The sequence below is a fragment of the Equus przewalskii genome, chromosome 2 (assembly GCF_037783145.1).
Source record: "Equus przewalskii isolate Varuska chromosome 2, EquPr2, whole genome shotgun sequence".
Classification (NCBI taxonomy): domain Eukaryota; kingdom Metazoa; phylum Chordata; class Mammalia; order Perissodactyla; family Equidae; genus Equus; species Equus przewalskii.
Window position 1 is genome coordinate 44,580,279 of NC_091832.1, and position 17,635 is coordinate 44,597,913.

The 17,635-nt window shown below is 50.2% G+C and overlaps 1 protein-coding gene across 29 annotated transcripts in view; it reads left to right on the forward strand.

The window, feature by feature from the left end:
* Positions 1–17,635, forward strand: part of NPHP4 (nephrocystin 4) — a 129,080-nt gene that overhangs the window by 73,031 nt on the left and 38,414 nt on the right. For 18 of the 29 annotated variants that reach the window (XR_011537610.1, XM_070611030.1, XM_070611033.1 and 15 more), the window contains 5 exons: positions 10,032–10,093; positions 11,979–12,086; positions 12,208–12,359; positions 12,513–12,704; positions 13,174–13,361. Coding sequence is in view for 28 of the 29 variants with exons in the window: in XM_070611030.1 (XP_070467131.1) it covers positions 10,032–10,093; positions 11,979–12,086; positions 12,208–12,359; positions 12,513–12,704; positions 13,174–13,361 (702 nt within the window). In the remaining variant the exon portion in view is untranslated. The remainder of the gene's footprint in view (positions 1–10,031; positions 10,094–11,978; positions 12,087–12,207; positions 12,360–12,512; positions 12,705–13,173; positions 13,362–17,635) is intronic. The other 11 variants (XM_070611032.1, XM_070611034.1, XM_070611039.1 and 8 more) reach the window with 1 other exon arrangement.

Below are 17,635 nucleotides of genomic sequence, written 5' to 3' on the forward strand. Positions count from 1 at the left end.
TCTGCTTTGTCTGATAAAAGTGTAGCAACACCTGCTTTATTTTGTTGGTCCCTTCACTCTGAGCCTGTGTTTGTCTTTGGAGCTGAGATGTGTTTCCTGAATGCAGCATATTGTTGGGTCTGTTTTTTAATCCATCCAGCCACTCTCTGTCTTTTGATTGGAGAATTCAGTCCATTTACATTTAGAGTGATTATTATTATATGAGGGCATAATACTGCCATTTCATCTCTTGTTTTCTGGTTGTTCTATGTTTCCATTATTTCTCTTATTTTGTATTTCTGACTGCCATTTCATTTTGGTGGTGTTCTGAAGTGGATTTCTCAGTTTTCTCTCTTGTGAATTGTGGCTCTGCTCTGATTTTTTGTTTAGTGGTTACTCTGAGGATTTCCATGGATGTTATTTTGACCCCAAAGTCGTCGATGGGTACAAACCACTGCCTGTGACACTGTCCAGGGAAGTGGCTTCTCACTCAGCCCAGAAAGCTTGGTGTTAGCTCTGCTCCTCCCATTTTGCAGGAGCCTTTCTGGACGAGCTTGAGGGGGTGTTTACCCAGATAGGCTTTGCTCCATGGACCTCCCTCCTCTCACTCCTCCTTCATTCAGCAGATCCCTACTGGGACTCTGTGATGTGCCAGAGGACTGTTTAGGCTCCTGTCTTCATGGAGCTTACATTTTAAAGAGAGACAATAAACAAACTACCACATATTTTAGGTAGCAGAAAGGGTAGTGTCCCACTCTGGTGCAGGATGTTTCTAGTTGGGGAAGCTGTACCTGTGTGGGGCAGGGAGTACATGGGAATTCTTGGTACTTTCTGCTCAGTATTGCTGTGAACGTAAAATGTCTGTAAAAATAAAGTCTATTGGGAAAAAAGAGAATGAGATAATAGAGATAGAGAATAACTTGTGGGGAACTTTACAGTTATGCCTATCTTGATTCGGTTAACTTGTGTCACGACTTCTGTTTCTATTTCCATAATTGAGGTTCATCTGTGGCAGAGGTCAGCAGACTTTAAGACCAGAGAGTAGATATCTCAGGCTTTGTGGGCCAGATGACCTCTCCTGTGACTGCTCATCTCTGCTGGTGTGTAGTGAAAGCTGTCGAGGATGTGTGAACAAATGAGTGTGGCTGTGTTCCAATGAAACTGCACAGGTTGTGGGCTGAATTTGACCAGTGGGCCATAATTTGCAGACTGCTGATCTATAGCTTTCTTTTTTGTGGTGTCTTTATCAGGTTTTGGTATTAGGAGTGTGCTCATTTTGTAAAATGAGTGTTTAGTCAGGTTTCTCTAGAGAAACAGAACCAGTGGGTTGTATGTATAGGAAGATATTTATTTAAGAAATTGGCTCATGCAGTTATGGAGGAGGAGAAGTCCCACAATCAGCCGTCTGCAGGCTGGAGACCCAGGAGAGCCAGTGCTGTATTCAGTCTGAGCTTGAAGGCCTGAGAGCCAGGGGACCCAAAGGTATAGATTCCAGTCCGGGTCTGAAGGCCTGACAGCTGGGAGCGCCAAGGGCAGAAGACCACTGTCCCAGTGAGCAGTCAGCAGGAAGGGCCCAGTTCTTCATTCCTTTGCCTTTTTGTTTCATTTATGCCCTCAGCAGATTGGACGATGCCCACCCGCACTGTGGGGGGCAAATGCTCTACTGAGTCCACCAATTCAGACACTAATTTCATCTGGAAACGCCCTCACACACTCACCCAGGAGAGTGGTTGGCCAGGTGTCTGGCCACCTGTGATCCATCCAGTCAAGTGGACGCACAGAATAAACCGTCACGACGAGCTGGGAAGCTCTCCGTCTTCTCCTGTGTCTTAACATAGTGTCAACAGAAAGATAGTTTCAACCTGTAAAACCGTCAGCAACTTGGTGTCTTGTGATGGGATTTTTTTTTTTGACAACTATTTGAATTTCTGCTTATGATTATTGATCTATTTAGGTTTTTGATCTAACTTTGTGTTAACTTTTGGGATACATATTCCCCAGAGAAATGGTCACTTTCTTTAGTTTACAAGGAAATTATGATAAAATTATATCTAATCTAAAAGTTTTAATTTATATCTGTGATTAGTTCCCTTTGTCATTCTGAAATTTTGGTGGGTCTCTCCCTTTCTCAGTCATGCTTATCGAAACTTTCTCCATTTCACTATTCTCTTCAAAGAATTGGCTGTCATTTTCCTTATTGGTTCTCTTGTTCTTTAAATTTCTAATTTTATCTTTAATTTTATATGCTTTTATCTTTATTAATTCTATCCTTTTACTTTTTTCAAGGATTTTTTTTCTTAAAGTTGAATGCTTTAGCTTATTTTCCATTTATCTGTTTAATAATAAAAGCATTTAAGGTTCTGCAGTTTTCTTCCAAGTACAGTTTGGACCTATTTCATAAGTTTTGATCTATAATTGATTTTAAGTTGTTGATTTCAATTTCTGTTTTCCTTTATTATGACACTAAAAAAATATATTAAACTTTTGTTGTCCTTTCATGTGGAAACTTCTGCTCTTCTTTAAAGACCAGCTCAGATGTCTCTTCCCTGGCAGAGCTTTCTCCTCTGCGTCTCACAGCCCTGTGTAGATACTGCTGTTTATTTTATATCATTGTTTGTTTTCTATGTTTCTTCCTTCCCATACTGTTTTTGGAGTGTATCAGTCACATTTGCTATGGTAACAGGTAATTCCCAAATCTCACCAGTTTAAAACAAAAAGGTTTGTTTCCTGCTCCTGCTCCCCATTGTGGGTTGGTGGTAGCTCTGCTCATTGTGGTCACAGAGGACAGTTGTCATCTCGAGTGTTGCTGATGCCACGCCAGAGAGAAAGCAAGGCCTCCGGAGGATCTCCTTCCACAGTTAGATGCCCTGGCCCAGAAATGACACACGTGACTTCTCCCGCCTCATTGACTAGAAGCTGCCGCGTGGCCCCACCCAGTTGCAGGGCTGGCAGAGGCCCTAATTTGTGCACAGAAGGTGAAGAGGTGCAGAACTTTGGTGTACATATTTGTTCAGTACTAAAGACTATCATAGGAGCATCTCACAGGCGGAACTGTGTCTGCTCATCTTTCTGGTGTCCAGTAGAGTCCTGGCCTATAGTAAAGCATTCAACACATGTTTGTAGAGTAAATGAATTAATCAGGACTCTTACGTACAAGAGATAGAGACTCAACTCAGAATAGAGGAAACGAGAGGGGATCTGTTGGCTCATGCGACAGAAGAGCCCTGGTGTTAGCCTGGCTGTATCCTAGCACTCAGGGGATGTCCTGAGAACTTGGTGTGTCTGTCTGTCTCTCTCCCACACTCCTGCCCCTCACCCTCAAGCTGTCTCAGTGTTGGCTTCCGTCCAGGTACGGTTTCTCCGTGTGGTGGCCCCAGGAGCTCTGTGGTTATCCTTGGGCTGAGGAATCCCAGCAGAAAGAGCTTCTTTGATTCAGTCGTTCCAGTGAAAGTCTGAGATGGAGCCCCCTCACTCTCTTGTGTCACCTGCCTTTACCCCGTATGACTGTGATGGGGATAGGATGGGGTGGGTGGTCCTGGGCCACACACCCTCTCTTGATGTGGGGCGTGGGCTGGCCCACCCTGACTGTGGGTAAGGGCCAGGAGGGTGATTCCCCCAAAGGAAACCATTGGCGCTGGGAAGAGAGTAGGGATTCATGGTGTGCAAAACTGGCAGGTGTGGTCACCCCAGAGATGGAGGGCCTGCTTTCCTGATTCCAAGTCTCGGACCTGTAGCACATTCTGCTGCTTCTGTTGCATGGTCACATCCCAGCTTTGACCAGCTTTTCCTGCATTTCTCAATCTTCGATGGAAGAGGTGGTAATTCCTGCTATTCATCCTGTTGTGCGAGGATGAAGACCAGTGAGAACCAGCCTGTCCTCTCGAAACCCACCATCTTGACCTTTAGACGGGCCTCTGGGCACAGAGCAGCACCCATGGGAGGCCAGATGTGCTTTGGCTCCAAGGAGCTTTGTGGATGCTCAAGAGCCAGGGGACCCTCCCAGGGAGGGCTCCCCTCCAGAGGCAGCTCGCTTTTGGCTCGAGATGGATCCTGTCACCTGCTGGGATGGGCCTCTCTCTGCATGACTGCACCCAGGGTGTAACTTTCCCACGTAGGGCTCACCAAGCCTTGGTTTGACTTCTTCAGATGCAGAGCTCTTGGGTACACACGCTCGTAGCTCTTCCCCAGAGGATTTATCGTTAGGCCCTTGGCAGAGGAGCATATACCTCAGTTGCTGGGGGGATCAGGAATTGGACTCCAGTGCAGATGGGTGGGAGCAGCGTCATCTGTTTGCAGCTACCGTTTGGGGACCAGCAGATTTGCATGGATAGAACCTGATTTCATTTGGTTTATTTAATTTGGATTTATTGCTGCGTTCATGTCACATTAATATGATGGCCTTCGTCCCAGGTTCCAAACATTGGAAGACGTTGCCTCCCAGGACCCAGTGTAAGAGACTAAAATATCTGCTAGTGTTTAACTTATGATGGAAACTTTTTCTACTTCAGTATTTTACCAGCTTACGTGGTTCCTTTGGAAATCCTAATGATCTGCGCTGCTTTCTGTTATGGATAATCCTTTTATTTCTTCTCTGAAACTACGAGAGAGTGAAGGTCCATTCGTCACCGTCCTTGGAAGAGCGCGTCTGAGCCGCTAGGGGACACTCAGGCTCTGTTTCTGTAATGGAATTGCCCTGACCTGGATTTTGCTTTTGAATGTTCTGGTGGTGTCACAATTGCGGTGTTTGCTTAATAGATTTAAAAACAGCCGTGTAGAAGGGGTCATTGAAAATATGTAATCATGGTGTTTCCCACAATATTTTGAGTTACATTCTTGACGTGATTGTGACCTTTTGCGCTGTTGATGCTGTTGGGCTGTCCTCTCCCGCAGGCAGCCCCTCGCCATGAGCCGTGTCCTCCAGGAAGTGGTGCAGCGGCGGGGAGAGCGGGAAGCTGTTGAGCAGGGAACAGAAGTTAGTGTGCGGGCTGTAGAGGAATCCGGGTGCTTTCTGCTGGAGAACGTCAGTGAGTGGTTCAGAGCAGAGGCTTGACAAGGGAGGTGACGTTTCTGAGACCAGCCTGTGAAGGTGACGCCCAGCCTAGGGCTCAGGGCCCGTCACCGTACTCCCCACTGCTCTTGGCCTGGTTAACCGAGATGAGGCCCCTCTGGTTCTTCGGCACCTGTCCCCTGAGTTCCTTCTGCACCGAGAGCTGAGCCCACTCCATCACTCTATCACTCCATCATTGAGCTGTCCCTTGAGCTCTTCCTGATTTTGCTCATTGCCCCCATTGCTGTGGTCAAAGTCTTAGGGAAAATGACTTTTTAACCCCAAATAATTAGGAATAAGGGCCTTTCAGATGGGTTTGCCTTAGGAATTCATAGTATCTATAGTACCCCTAAATACTGATTACTCCTTTGTTTTCAAGGTCTGATGAGGAAAGCTGTTTTTCACGATCTTTCTTTAAATCACACCAGCTGTGTCTTTAGCACTGGTGCCCTCTTCCTTCCCCTGCCTTTGGGACCAGCTGTTCACCCCGGTCCCATCACATCACCAGACCCGCTCCTCCTGGACCAAGGCCTGGCCCCTTCCCTGCCTTGGCCTGAGCTGCTGCAAGTTGCTAAGTAACAGCCACCTCTCCCGGCAAATAACTGACTCCTCAGTTAAACCCGGGCGGGTCTGTTCCCTGGGCAGCGTGGTCCTCCATGAACGCCCCTCCTCAGGCCCGGCCTGCTGACTCCCCTTTCTTCAGTCTCCCCGAAGAACACACTGCTATGTTCACACGTAAGTGTTTTCAGGGAGGCAGCTTGCATTTGGGGATAAAGGGCTTCAACACTGCCTCCTGCCCAGGCCCGTTCCTGGTCGGCAATCGGCAGGAAGGTGGTCATGCTGCAGGGACCCCACCATTGTTTCCAGAGAGGACACTGGCGAGGCCTCTGCTCTCTCCAGCCTGGAGGATGTCTCCGTGAAGACCACTTTCTGATCATTCGATAACCTGTGTGCTTATTTTTACATCCTTCTGTGACCCTAGCCCATTCAGCTCTCCGAAAGTGCTGGCTGAAGTGTGTGGACTTGAAAAGTGGTCCCTCTTTTTGTAGAATATGGAATGCACTTCAGAGTTGCATAATCCCGCACTTCCCCTTCCAGGCACAATGCAGAGAAGGCTGAGGACTCAGGTGTTTGTGTGACCCAGTGGGACACGGGCAGCCCAGATTTGGGGCAGACTGCATGCCCCTGCCTTGCCTTTGGGGCAAGTTTAGGGCATTTGGGCTTCTAGAAGCTGCCCTGACAGAGAGAGGACTGGACAATTGAGCCTTTGCTGACAGTGATTTTCAGCAAGTGGAGACTGATTGCGGAGTAATAGAGTGTCAGGGGAATTAATCTTCAGACAGGTGGAGAGGCCGGCTGCAGCTGGAAAGTAAGTTGTTTGTTGCCAGCAGTCAGTGTGGAGCCTGTCCGCTCTGCACTAGCAGTGGGTGCGTGGGGCACCGCAGACACTGTCCCTTCCCACTGTTCCCTGTGGATGGCTCTGAGGCCCAGGCCTTTGAGGGACAGCTTCCTGGGTCCCCTGGCCTCTGAGCATCAGGCAGAGCTCTTGTCTCTGTGTCTCTGCGTCTCTGCAGTCTTCTCTTAATTTCCAGGTTATTTACCTCAAACCAGAGCCCTGTGGCTCAGCCACATGCCCATGTTCCTCCCGGTGAGCAGCCCAGCCTTCCCGGCCAGGGTATGAGCAGTGGGGCAGGAGCACCTGGAGTCAACAGGCGCCCGCCGCAGAAATCTCCTCTTTCAGTGCTGTGCCGTGTCCTTGGTTCAGCCAGGAGCGCTGGTTTTCATGTTCTGGCGGGGACGCAAAGGCTTGTCTTACAGTAATTGTTAAAGCAAAGTTTGTTTTTAATGCCACAGGTGATGCACAAATATGTTCTTACTCAATGGATAATGGGGAGGTTACAGACCTGCTGTTCCGTACTGTCCCACAAATTTCAGTGGCTTTCCCTACATGCCTACGTCAGTGAGTTGTTTTCTTTTTTTCCCTTTTAACATAGATGGATTACATTTTGCAAATTGTTTGGTACCTTGCTTTTTCTACTCTGTTACTTGTCTGGGCAACCATTCCCTGTCAGGCCCCCCGGGTGACCTCCCCCTTTAACTGCTTCCACACTTCGCACATGGGTGTGTTGGCCTGTGTACTACTTCCGGGTCAGGAGTGTGTTGGTCCCTCTGACGGTTTGCTGTGTTCAGCAGGGCTGCTGCAGACGCTCGTGCATGCTGCAGGTGACACCGCACACGTGTCCTTTGCACACGTGCGTGTTGCCCGGATAGCACTCAGTCTGGTCATGCTCTTGGGCGGCATTTGCCCTGCCCAGTCCACCCCGTTGGCTGTTGGGAGACTCCGAAAGGCCATGTTCTCTGGGCACGACTGTTCCATCGAGTCATTTGGGAAGCAGCTTAACCAGCGATCACTACATGAAACATGAAAGAAAAAAGTGTTGAAGCCTAGTTATTTTGTGGTTTTGGTGTATTTGCTTCCAGCCTGTGCCTCACTGGAGTATGTGCATACCTCTTGGCCCTGGGATCACCAGCGGGCGTCTTTTTAATCCACTGCCAGAGCCTTTCTTGTGCTGCTTATTCTCTAGGAAGATAAGATTGCATAAGTCACGACGTAAAGAGTCACCTTAACAGCATCCCACACGTGCCCAGTGAGGGGACGTGGGGACCTGAGAGTACACGTGACGAGGCTGAGTGGCTTCGAGGTTTAACTTCCGCAGGGCTCAGATTTCCCTCGCCTGGAGGACGCGGAGGGCTCCCGGCAGGCTCCTGAGTGCCAGGTTCTCTTAGCAGCGGATAATGGAGCCATTTCCTGCAATTTTTACCTCGTTACCGAAATCAGCCTGCGGGGTGTGCAGAGTCTCCACTTAGGGCGGCACAAAGCAGTCCGCTCACTGTTCTTCTGGTGCGTCTTTTAGACCATTTCGGGGAGGGCTGGGGGCAGCGAGCTGCTGCGCAGAACTCTGAAAGTGAGATTCAAGGACAGCTGGGCCCCGCAGAGTCCTCATCTGCATCTTGCTTCTAGTGAGATTACATTTTCCTGGGAAGCAAACCTTGCTCGATGATTTGCTGACTCCTTCTGAAGGGAGCTCGTTCCAGGAACTGAGGGCTCGAGTGCTCCAGCGCTCTTGGCTTGTTAGAAAGGAGCTGGGTGGACGAGTGGCTGGACGTGAGCTGTGCTGCTAGGCTGGGGCCACCTGAGGGGGGGCGCTCCCTCTGTCGCTGCCCCCTGTTCCTCCTCCGCAGGTCCCTCAGTCTGTGCTGAGCCTGCGGCACCTTCTCCAGTGGCTTCTGAAACAGCTGGAAGGGCTTGGGTGGTGGGTCGGCCCTGTGGGTGCAGCAGGGCCAGGTCAAGGGTGGCGCTTTATGTGTTGGATTCCTCCTTGGGGGACAAAGTCTTTGTTGCTGTTATTTTCTTTTTGTTGTGATGCAGAGCGGCACAGGAAGTCGTTGGGCATTCTCTATACAGAGGGTACAGCGTCTAAAATCATGGACCCCCGTGGCTCAGTTGACTGGTCAGTAGGAACTGAGTGCCCACTCTGTGCCCACCCTCGCTGTGTGCTGTGGGATTCAGGGCACAGGGAGCTGTGAGCACTTCGTTGGCTTGATGTACATCATTGGCGCCTGCCTGTTCCAGGGCTTAGATGTGGCTGTGTGGGGACTTCAGCAGCAGAGGCAACAGAGAAGGGAGAGAAAGCCACAGGTGGGCGGTCAGGGACACATGAGGGTGTCGGGAGGCAGGACTAGTCTTCCTGGGGGAGGGCCTTGATTTGTCGGGGTCTTGGCTGTCCTAAAGTCCAGCAGTGGGTGGTGTCCATGCCCTGCAGACAGAGTCTGGTGTTCATGAAGGGGACGATGATGAGTGGGTCAGGGTGTGGCCCCAAGGGCTGGAGATGGGCTGTGGTCCTCAGGGAATCCAGATGAGTTGTACCCGGGTCTTCGAGTGGGTGGGGGGCCAGACTGGAGAGAGTGCCGTTGTAGGTGAAGGCGGAAGAAGAGCAGTAATTTTGAAGTGATCATGAGACAACAGTGTGGGCAGTGTGGGAGGTTTTGGAGACTCAGTTGAGAGATGCCTGGGGCTCCTGTGCGGGAGTGTAGGGCCCGGGAGCCCTGGGGGCTGTTCTGCCTTGAGGTTTCTGCGTGGCTCGGGGATGGGAGGCGGAAGCAGCACAGGCAAACACCAGCCCTGCCTGTCCCTGTGCCGCTGTGTGGGGACAGTGCTGGGCAGGTGGGGATGGCCCTGTGGGAGGACGCTGCTCGCTCTGTAGATGGGCACCTTGGACCCATCTGGAACCAGGCTGGCATCCCCAAGGTCAAAGGACACCCTTGGTCCCTTGTTCAGGGGGCTGCATGAGGGGCTGGCCTGGACTGTTCCTGGTACTGACATGCTCACACCTAGAGTGACGGACTCAGAGGACAGACCGTGCTGCTCAGGCCTTGGTGGGGCTGTGAGGGCTGGAGAACCGGGGTGATGGAGTGCAATGTGAGCCCGGCTGACAACGTCTGCCGCGGGCCTCTGTTCAGAAGTTTCTGACTTAACAAAACAAGAAGTCGGCCCCAGCCAGGGAAGCACTAGCCCAGGCAGACATCAGAGCCTGGCTCTTTGAAGGCAGGATGTGTGAGCAGACGAAAGATGGGAAAGCAACAGGGTGGGCACGTTAGAGAACTTTTAAGTGTCCGACAACTTTCACCTCTCATTAAGCCAACTCTCAGTGAGACCACACCATCGGAAGAATGAGGCCGGCTGTGCGAAGTTGGGGGGCTGGGGTGACAGCAGGTCAAGCTCAGGTACCGTTCTCTGAGGCGCTGACTGAGGGGGCTGCCGTGATCTGTCTCGTGCGCCCACGTCTTCTGCAAACTGCTTAGTGTTTGGGCAGCACAGCTCTGAGCGGGAGCACCACCTACAGCCCAGGGAGATGTGTTGGGCCCTGATGGAGTTGGGTGCGGGGTGCCCTGGGCCCCGCTGAGGCTGACGCCCCCTTCTCTGTCCCCATGTGCTTCTCCCCAGGCCCGCCAGTGCCACTGCCCCAGGCGCTCACCACTCCCCAGGACTCGCCGGTGGGACCAGGGGTAAGTCCAGGCCCAAGAGACCTGTTTGAGAATTCCAAAATCAATTATTTAATGCTCCAGGTGCAGGAGAGTTCTCTTTGCATCTTTAAAAACAGTCGATGTCCTGTTTGCTTTCTTGGGGCTGGGAAGGGTCCTGGCATGCCAGAAGGGGAGGAGCTGCTGGCTGGGATGGTTGGCTGTCCTCAGTCTCCCTCCTGTCCCTTAGGGTCATGGCTTCCGGTGATGATTAGTGATCCTCCAGTTTGCCATCGAAGGCGTGTTTCAACACTTTTAAAAATGACATATTCTCCCTGGCAGTTACGTCTCATGGTGGAGAATCTTTCAGGACTGAACAGCCCTTGTTTTTTCCTGAGACATCGAGGTGCTGCCTTCACCCCTCCTCTCCCGCTGTCTCTGCCAGGAGAAGGTGCCTGGCTGTCACCAGCCCCTGGGGCAGCGCCGGCCTGTAGGCTGAGCAGCTGGTGCTGGTGGAGGCGGGGCTGTAGCTGACAGGGGCCTGGCCTGCTGAGCACGCCTCTCAGAAGGCAAGTGTCCTCTCCACGGGCAAGCATTTTTGAGTGGAAAGAAGGGTGCTGCCACCGCACCCTGGAATCCTGAGCAGGTCAAGGGGCTCTCCCATGGCTCCGGACTGGCTCTGGCCACGTGATTTTGAACGAGGTCAGAGTTGGCTTGTCCTCCTGATGAAGTTGTCTGCCTGCATCACCCTGGGAATTAACTTTCCAGAAAAGCTGAATAATTCAGTATCAAAGGCTGTCTCAGAAAGTGGTTAGTGTATACGTGCAGCTTGGAAACCGGATCAGAAGTGAATGTCGTGTTGGCCTGAAGACACATGTTTGGGGACAGCCTCCCAGGTTTCCTGCTGGCCTGGTGCAGCGCTTTCCCTCCAGCAGTTTCCATGTTACCCCTAAGAGGTCAGGGACCACAGAACAGCCCTTCCCACTTCCAGGGGCAGGAAAGGCTCTGAAGGGAGCTGGGCAGACCCTGAGATCTTCTCTGCTCCCTGAAGATGCCGCCGAGGTCGCCCTTCGTTCACGCCCCCTCATCCACGCTTTCGACGTCTCCTCATGTGCGAGTGCTTCTCCGTGGACGGCAGATGTCCCGTGTATGGCGTGTACCTTACAGACAGAGCCTGGGATTTGGGGATGGCTCTTCAGCAGAGTGTGGGCCCTCTGTCCCTCCCCCAGCGTTTTAGCGCAGCGTTTGTTTTCCAAGTAGTTGTACCATTTATAGAAGGCTTACCCCTTGCCAAGCCCTGTCTGTGAATTCTCGTTTACTTCTCACGATAGTCCTGTGACTCAGGTGCTATTATTGTCTCCATTTTGCAGGTGAGGAGACTGAGGCAAGAAGAGCTTAGGTGACTTGCCCCAGTCACACGATAATGCCATGGCGGCGTGGGTTCCATCCCAGCTCTGTCTCCAGAGCCGCAGTGGCTGCCACTGTGGTCACTGGCTGACCAGGCAGGTTCATGTCATAGGCACTCAGGGGTGAGAAGGGGAAGGGGTCTTGGAGATGTTCAGTCCAGGGATGGAAGCGAGACCCAGAGAGGTTCAACCAACAGCCTGCCCGCAGCCCAGGAGTGGCAGAGAACCTGGTGTCCCCGGCCCTTTCCCCCTTTCCACTTACTTTTCCTTGTAATAATATTTTCATTCAAATATTTGGACCTGAGAGAGATCACAGAGTTGCATCTGGATAACTAGAGTAAAGGAAATTAGACAGGTGTTGGTTCCAGAGCAGCCGCTTAGCAGGTTGCAGACCTCACTACCTTCTCTGGCTGCATCCAGAGGCCTCCTTCCTTCTAATGGGTGTGTGCCAATGTGGGTGAGCGGGGCTTCCTGAAATTACTGGGGTGCATTTTATCATCTTACCCAAGCTTTCCTCCCTTCAGCTGTCGCTTTCCCAGCTAGCGGCTTCCCCGCAGCCCCAGGCCCAGCGCCGCTCGGCCACACGCTCTTCTTCGCAGCGACTGGGTTCTGAGCCCTCCCTGGCCCAGGCGGTAAGTTGCTAAAGCCACTACCCTGGCAGGCAGTTCATTGCCGAACCCCCACGTCCAAGCATCCTTGGTCGTTAGAGGTTGGGATCCTTGCTGGCCTCACCTGGGGCCTTGTTTTATTCAGCAGGAGCTCCCCTTGCAGGGGAGGATCTCTCACCTGGAGGCTGACCTGAGCCAGACGTCCTCAGTCCTGGCAATGTCCGTCGCTGAGCAGTTGCGGGAGCTGCCTTTCACACCTGTGCACGCCCCGGTCATCGTGGGAGCCCAGACCAGGAGGTGAGGGGTGGGGGTGGGAGGGACTCGGGCAGGTGCTGTGCCATCAAGACCACTTGACTCTCAACAACAGGCTTTCCCCAGAGAGGTGGCGTCCAGGTCCCGCTCTCTCCCGGCGTCTCCTGGAGGCTGACTGAGGACGTCTCTCTGTTTCAGCTCTGGGAGTAAGCCCTCGCGAGCCTCGCTGGTGCTCCTGCAATCCTCCGGCTTTCCTGAGATTCTGGATGCCAATAAGCAACCAGCCGAGGCTGTAAACCCTGCAGATCCTGTGAAATTCAGCCCTCAAAAGGAAGAATCAGATTGTCTACAAAGCAACGAAATAGTGCTGCAGTTTCTTGCCTTCAGCAGGTACATTCTTGAGTGTTCTGTCTGTTCACCTTTACTGTCTTTTACATTTCTTGCATTGATAAAAACTTCTGTGCGGTTCTTGCCTGGCAGAAGTCTCTATGCCCAGGTCTTATTAAATTAAGGAATGCCATCCTTTTTAATTTTAGTTTGGCTAGGACCCACTCACAGCCATTTCCAGATGCTGTAAAACCTGCTTTGTTCCGTCTTCTGTGGTCCTTGATTAAAATGTAGCCAGTGTGTTGGCTGGTTCTCGGGTGTTCGTGCAGCTCTGAGAGCATTGCTCTCCAGCCAGAGCTGAAGGGGTTGGTGTCCAGTGGGCTCCCCAAGGTCACGGAGTGCTGTCCGTGTGGGTGAGGGAGGTGGGCTCTTGCTGTGGCGCCCAGGCATTCTGTGCACCAGTGTGCATGTGACGAGAGCGTGGTTCTCTGCGGCGAACGCTGGACTAATGCCGAGCTGCTGTTGGGTTCAGAGTGTCACAGGGCCGCTGGGGGCTGCCGTGGCCGAAGACCGTGCGCTTCACCTTCCAGTTCTACCGCTTCCCCCCCACGACAACGCCGCGGCTGCAGCTGGTCGAGCTGGACGGGACTGGGAAGACCAGCTTGGGCCCCCTGTCGCACCTGCTCGTCCTGATCGAGAAGGACGGCTCCTATGACGCTGGTGAGTGCTCGCGCCTGGCACAGGGAGAAGCTCAGCGCGAGCCTTCGTGGATTTTACTATTAGAAATAATATCGCACAACCCACAATTGCAGATGCACACAGAATCTGAGAGGGTGGTATAGCGGATCAGGGTCCCGCCACTCCCCTCCAACAGTCGTCCACCATGCACCCACGTGGCCCTCCCCAGATCGGGGCTGTTTTGAAGCAAAGCCTGGAAATTATATAATTCTATTAATTTTTCCTTGTGTTTATCTAAAAAACTAAGGAGTCTTTTCTGAAAAATGTGAGCTCAATAAAATTATCCCATCTGAAAATTAGTAATAATTCCTTAATATTATCAAATATTTAGCCAATGCTAAGATTTTCCCAATAACTTCATACAATTTTTTAATAGTTTGTTCAAGTCAGGATCTCAGTCGGGTCCACCTGTCGGAACAGTGTGCCTCTCAAGTCTCTTTCTCTCTGTGGTTGCCACCACCGTCCCGTCCCCTCTTTGCATTTCAGTTCTTGTGTTGAAGGAGCCATGTTGCTTGCCCCGTGGAGCTTCCCGCAGGCTGTGCTATGTTTGTGTCCCAGTGGTGACACTCAAGGTGCTCCTCTCCGTGTCCTGTAAATTGGGAGTCAGCTCTAGATGCGTGATGAGGTGCGTGCTTTTTGTTGGGCAGGATTCTCTGTGCTGGTGCTGCACAGCATGACGTCTCGTTGCTGCTTTTCAGGCAGCGTCTGTGGCCATTAGGACTGCTGCTTGCAGACTGATTATGTCATTCGAGGTTGCATGGTGGTGACATTTTACTTCTAGAGCCCTGCTGGAGTGGTTCCATAAAGAGAAACTTCCCCATATCCGCTCTGTGGTTACCTTGAGGTGCAGTTCATATAGGAAAGGTAGAAGAAAGCTTGATTCTTCTCTTTCATTTACTAGTTTTCAGAATAGTGAGACAGTTCCCAGCATCCTTCAAGGGTGAGGCCATTGATCTTTTTTCTGGTATCATTATGAACTAAGGGATTTAAATGGCAGGGGATCAAAACAGACCAAATATGTTGTTATTTTTATTGATGGTCAGTTGTCTTGTCTTTGGCCAGTCACATGGCTCGTAAGGGACAGAGTCGGGATCTGAATTACTGCTGCCTCCTGAGTAGAAAGTAACAGGTGGAAAAAGACTTATTAAAATACGAACCAAGGGAAAGTAGTTTAACAATATTAACATCAGACAAGAGACAAAGGCGAATGCAGAGCTTGGGGTAAAGAGGCTATTGAGTAATAATCAAGAGGATGATTCACTGGGAAAAGAAACAGTTCAGAGTCTGTGAACGTCCAACACACACAGTCTCCAAATAAAAGGAGAAACCGAGGGGCTTTATAAGAGAGACTGACAACCCTACAGTCATAGGAGATTGTGACACACCTCTCTCGGTAAATTCTTAGATCAAGCAGAAAAAAATTAAGGATATTATAATTATAGTTTAAAAGGATGATCTTATAAAACCTATACAACCAATTTAGAGAGTATGCATCATTTTCAAGCATACTTAGAAACATAAAAACTGATCATTCATAGATATATGTACGTATATGGGCCACGGAGCATATATTACCACATACCAAGGGAGTCTATGTCAAATTTTATTTTATGGCATTCTCTGACCATAACACCACAGGGTCAGAAATCAGTCACTCCTTCTCCCCAAAAAGCTCCAAACTTGATTTTTTTTTTGACTTTTAAAACATTCTTTTAATTATTCTGTAGGTCAGTGAAGAAATCAAAATGGAAATGACTATTTAAAATCGAATGACAGAATAATATTGCATATCAAAACTAGTGAGATGCAAATACAATGGTAATTACAGGAAAATTTACAGCTTTAAATGCTTATATTGGGAAAGAAGAAAGTATCAAAATTTTAAGATACTGATGTAATTGTTCAACTCAAGAAGTTTGGTGAATAAAACAGAAGAAACCCAATAAAAGTAGAAGGAAAGAAATTAAAAAATGAACATTAATGCTTAGAAAACAAAGAAGCAGTAGACGGGGTCAGCCAAATTGTGGGCACGAGAGGTCACAGGTGCACAGGTAATGCTCCTTCCCTTCCCAAGGGCAGGTCAATCGAGAGTCAGCTGTCGTGGGCCTGTGGGTAGTCCGAGAGCTAGACATACTTGCAGGCACTCACCCCTGATTGGATGGACTTTGCTGCAGGCAGAGGTGGGGCTGGACGGCAGCAGCTAGCCTCAGGCCCTGGGGCAGAGCTGCCGACCCCTGCTTGCCTGTGGACCCTAACATCCTCTCTTCCTGTGGGCAAATCTGAAAAGAAGATAGAGGGGAAGGGTGAGCAGCTCAGGCCCTGTTCCTTCCCCCAACCCTCCAGCTGACGAGCTGCTCTGAGCTGGGAGGAGAGTGCGCTGTGCAGGGGGCGGGCACATGAGGTCCCTCTGCAGGGAAGCACGGGCTGGAGAAGGGCCTTCTCCTGCCTTGTTCCCGGGTGTTCTCTCCACTCACTAGGCCTAAGCATTGAGTCTCTGGGCAGCCCGAGCTGTGACCAGATCCCACCAGGGTAGTTTCTCAACCTTGCTGGGACCGCGTCTCCCAACCCAACTGCCTTTGCTTTGCCACACCTCCCGGGACCATTGGACAGTTGAGCTTACATTCCCAGAAGGCTCTGGAATGGATCCGAATAACGTGCTGATTTAGCACCCATTGCCGAAAACTCATTCCCTCTTCTATCTCCCATTCTAAATTCTCTCCAATCGCTTTACCCAGTGTAGCTCAGGTTCTGTAATGAGGTTAAATGATAGTGTTAAGATAATTCAGTAAAAAAGGCCAACCACTTAGAGATGCTCCTGATTTGAATACCAACCCCTTTCCGTTATGACTTTCCCAGAGAGAAATCAGTCCGAAAGTTAAATTTCCTAGCAATTTGAAGTCCGAAGAAATTAAACTCCAAAATCAAATTTTCTTGTCATGAATTAAAATTCAGAGTCCAAAATTCTTAAGTTGAAGTCCAAAAAAAAAGTCCTTTTCCATTTCTTACACAGCCGAGCCTCAGCCAAGGGTACCCTCTGCCTGGGCAAATCTGGGCTTCCTTCAGCAGCTAAAGCTTGGGGGGTCCTCCCTGGATGAGTAAGCTTGGGGGGTCTTCCCTCGATGGGCAAGCTTGGGGGGTCTTCCCTCGATGGGCAAGCTTGGGGCTCCTCTCTGGACGGGCACGGTTCCCCAAGCCTTCAAAGCTGCATCAGTCCAGCACTGAGTCTCTCATGAACCTCACTTAGGATCTCTTTTCTTTTGTTGTTGAAATATAACGTGCATACAACAAAGTGTACAGTTCCATGAATTTTTTTAAATTAATGGATTTTATTTTTAGAGCAGTTTTAGATTTATAGAGAAATCGAGCTGATAGTACAGAGAGTTCTTGTATACTCCCTGCCCCCACAGCCTCCCCTGTTATCCACATCTTGTGTCACCGTGGTCCACTTGTTAGAATCGATGAACCAATATTGAGGCATTGTTATTAACTAAAGCTCATAGTTTTTCTTGAGGAAGATTAACCCTGAGCTAGCCTCTGCTGCCAATCCTTCTCTTTTAGCTGAGGAAGACTGGCTCTGAGCTAACATCCATGCCCATCTTCCTCTACTTTATATGTGGGAAGCCTGCCACAGCATGGCTTGCCGAGCAGTGCCATGTCCACACCCGGGATCCGAACCGGCGAACCCCGGGCCTCTGAAGTGGAATGTGCCAACTTAACTGCTGCGCCACCGGGCCAGCCCCTAAAGCTCATAGTTTACATTAAGGTTTACTCTTGGTGTTGTAGATTCTATAGATTTTGACAAATGCATAACATCATGTATCTGCCGTTACAGTGTCAGACAGAACGATTTCACTGCCTTAAGTTTCCCCTGTGTTTCACCTACTCATCCCCTCTCCCCCAGCCCCTGCCTACCACTGATCTTTTCATTGTCTCCATAGTTTTACCTTTTCCAGGATGTCATACAGTTGGAATTGTATAGTATATAGCTCTTTCAGACTAGCTTCTTTGATTTAGCAATGTGCATTTAAGGTTCCTCCATGTCTTTTTGTGGTTTGAAAGCTCATGTCTTTTTAGCGCTGAATAATACTCCATTGTCCGGATGGAGCACAGTTTATTTATCCTTCTACCTACTGAAGGACATCTTGGCTGCTTCCAGTTTTTGGCAACGATGAATAAAGCTGCTATAAACATTGTTGTTTAGGATTTTGTGTAGATGTAAATTTTCGCCTCCTTTGGTTAAATACTTAGAAGTGCAT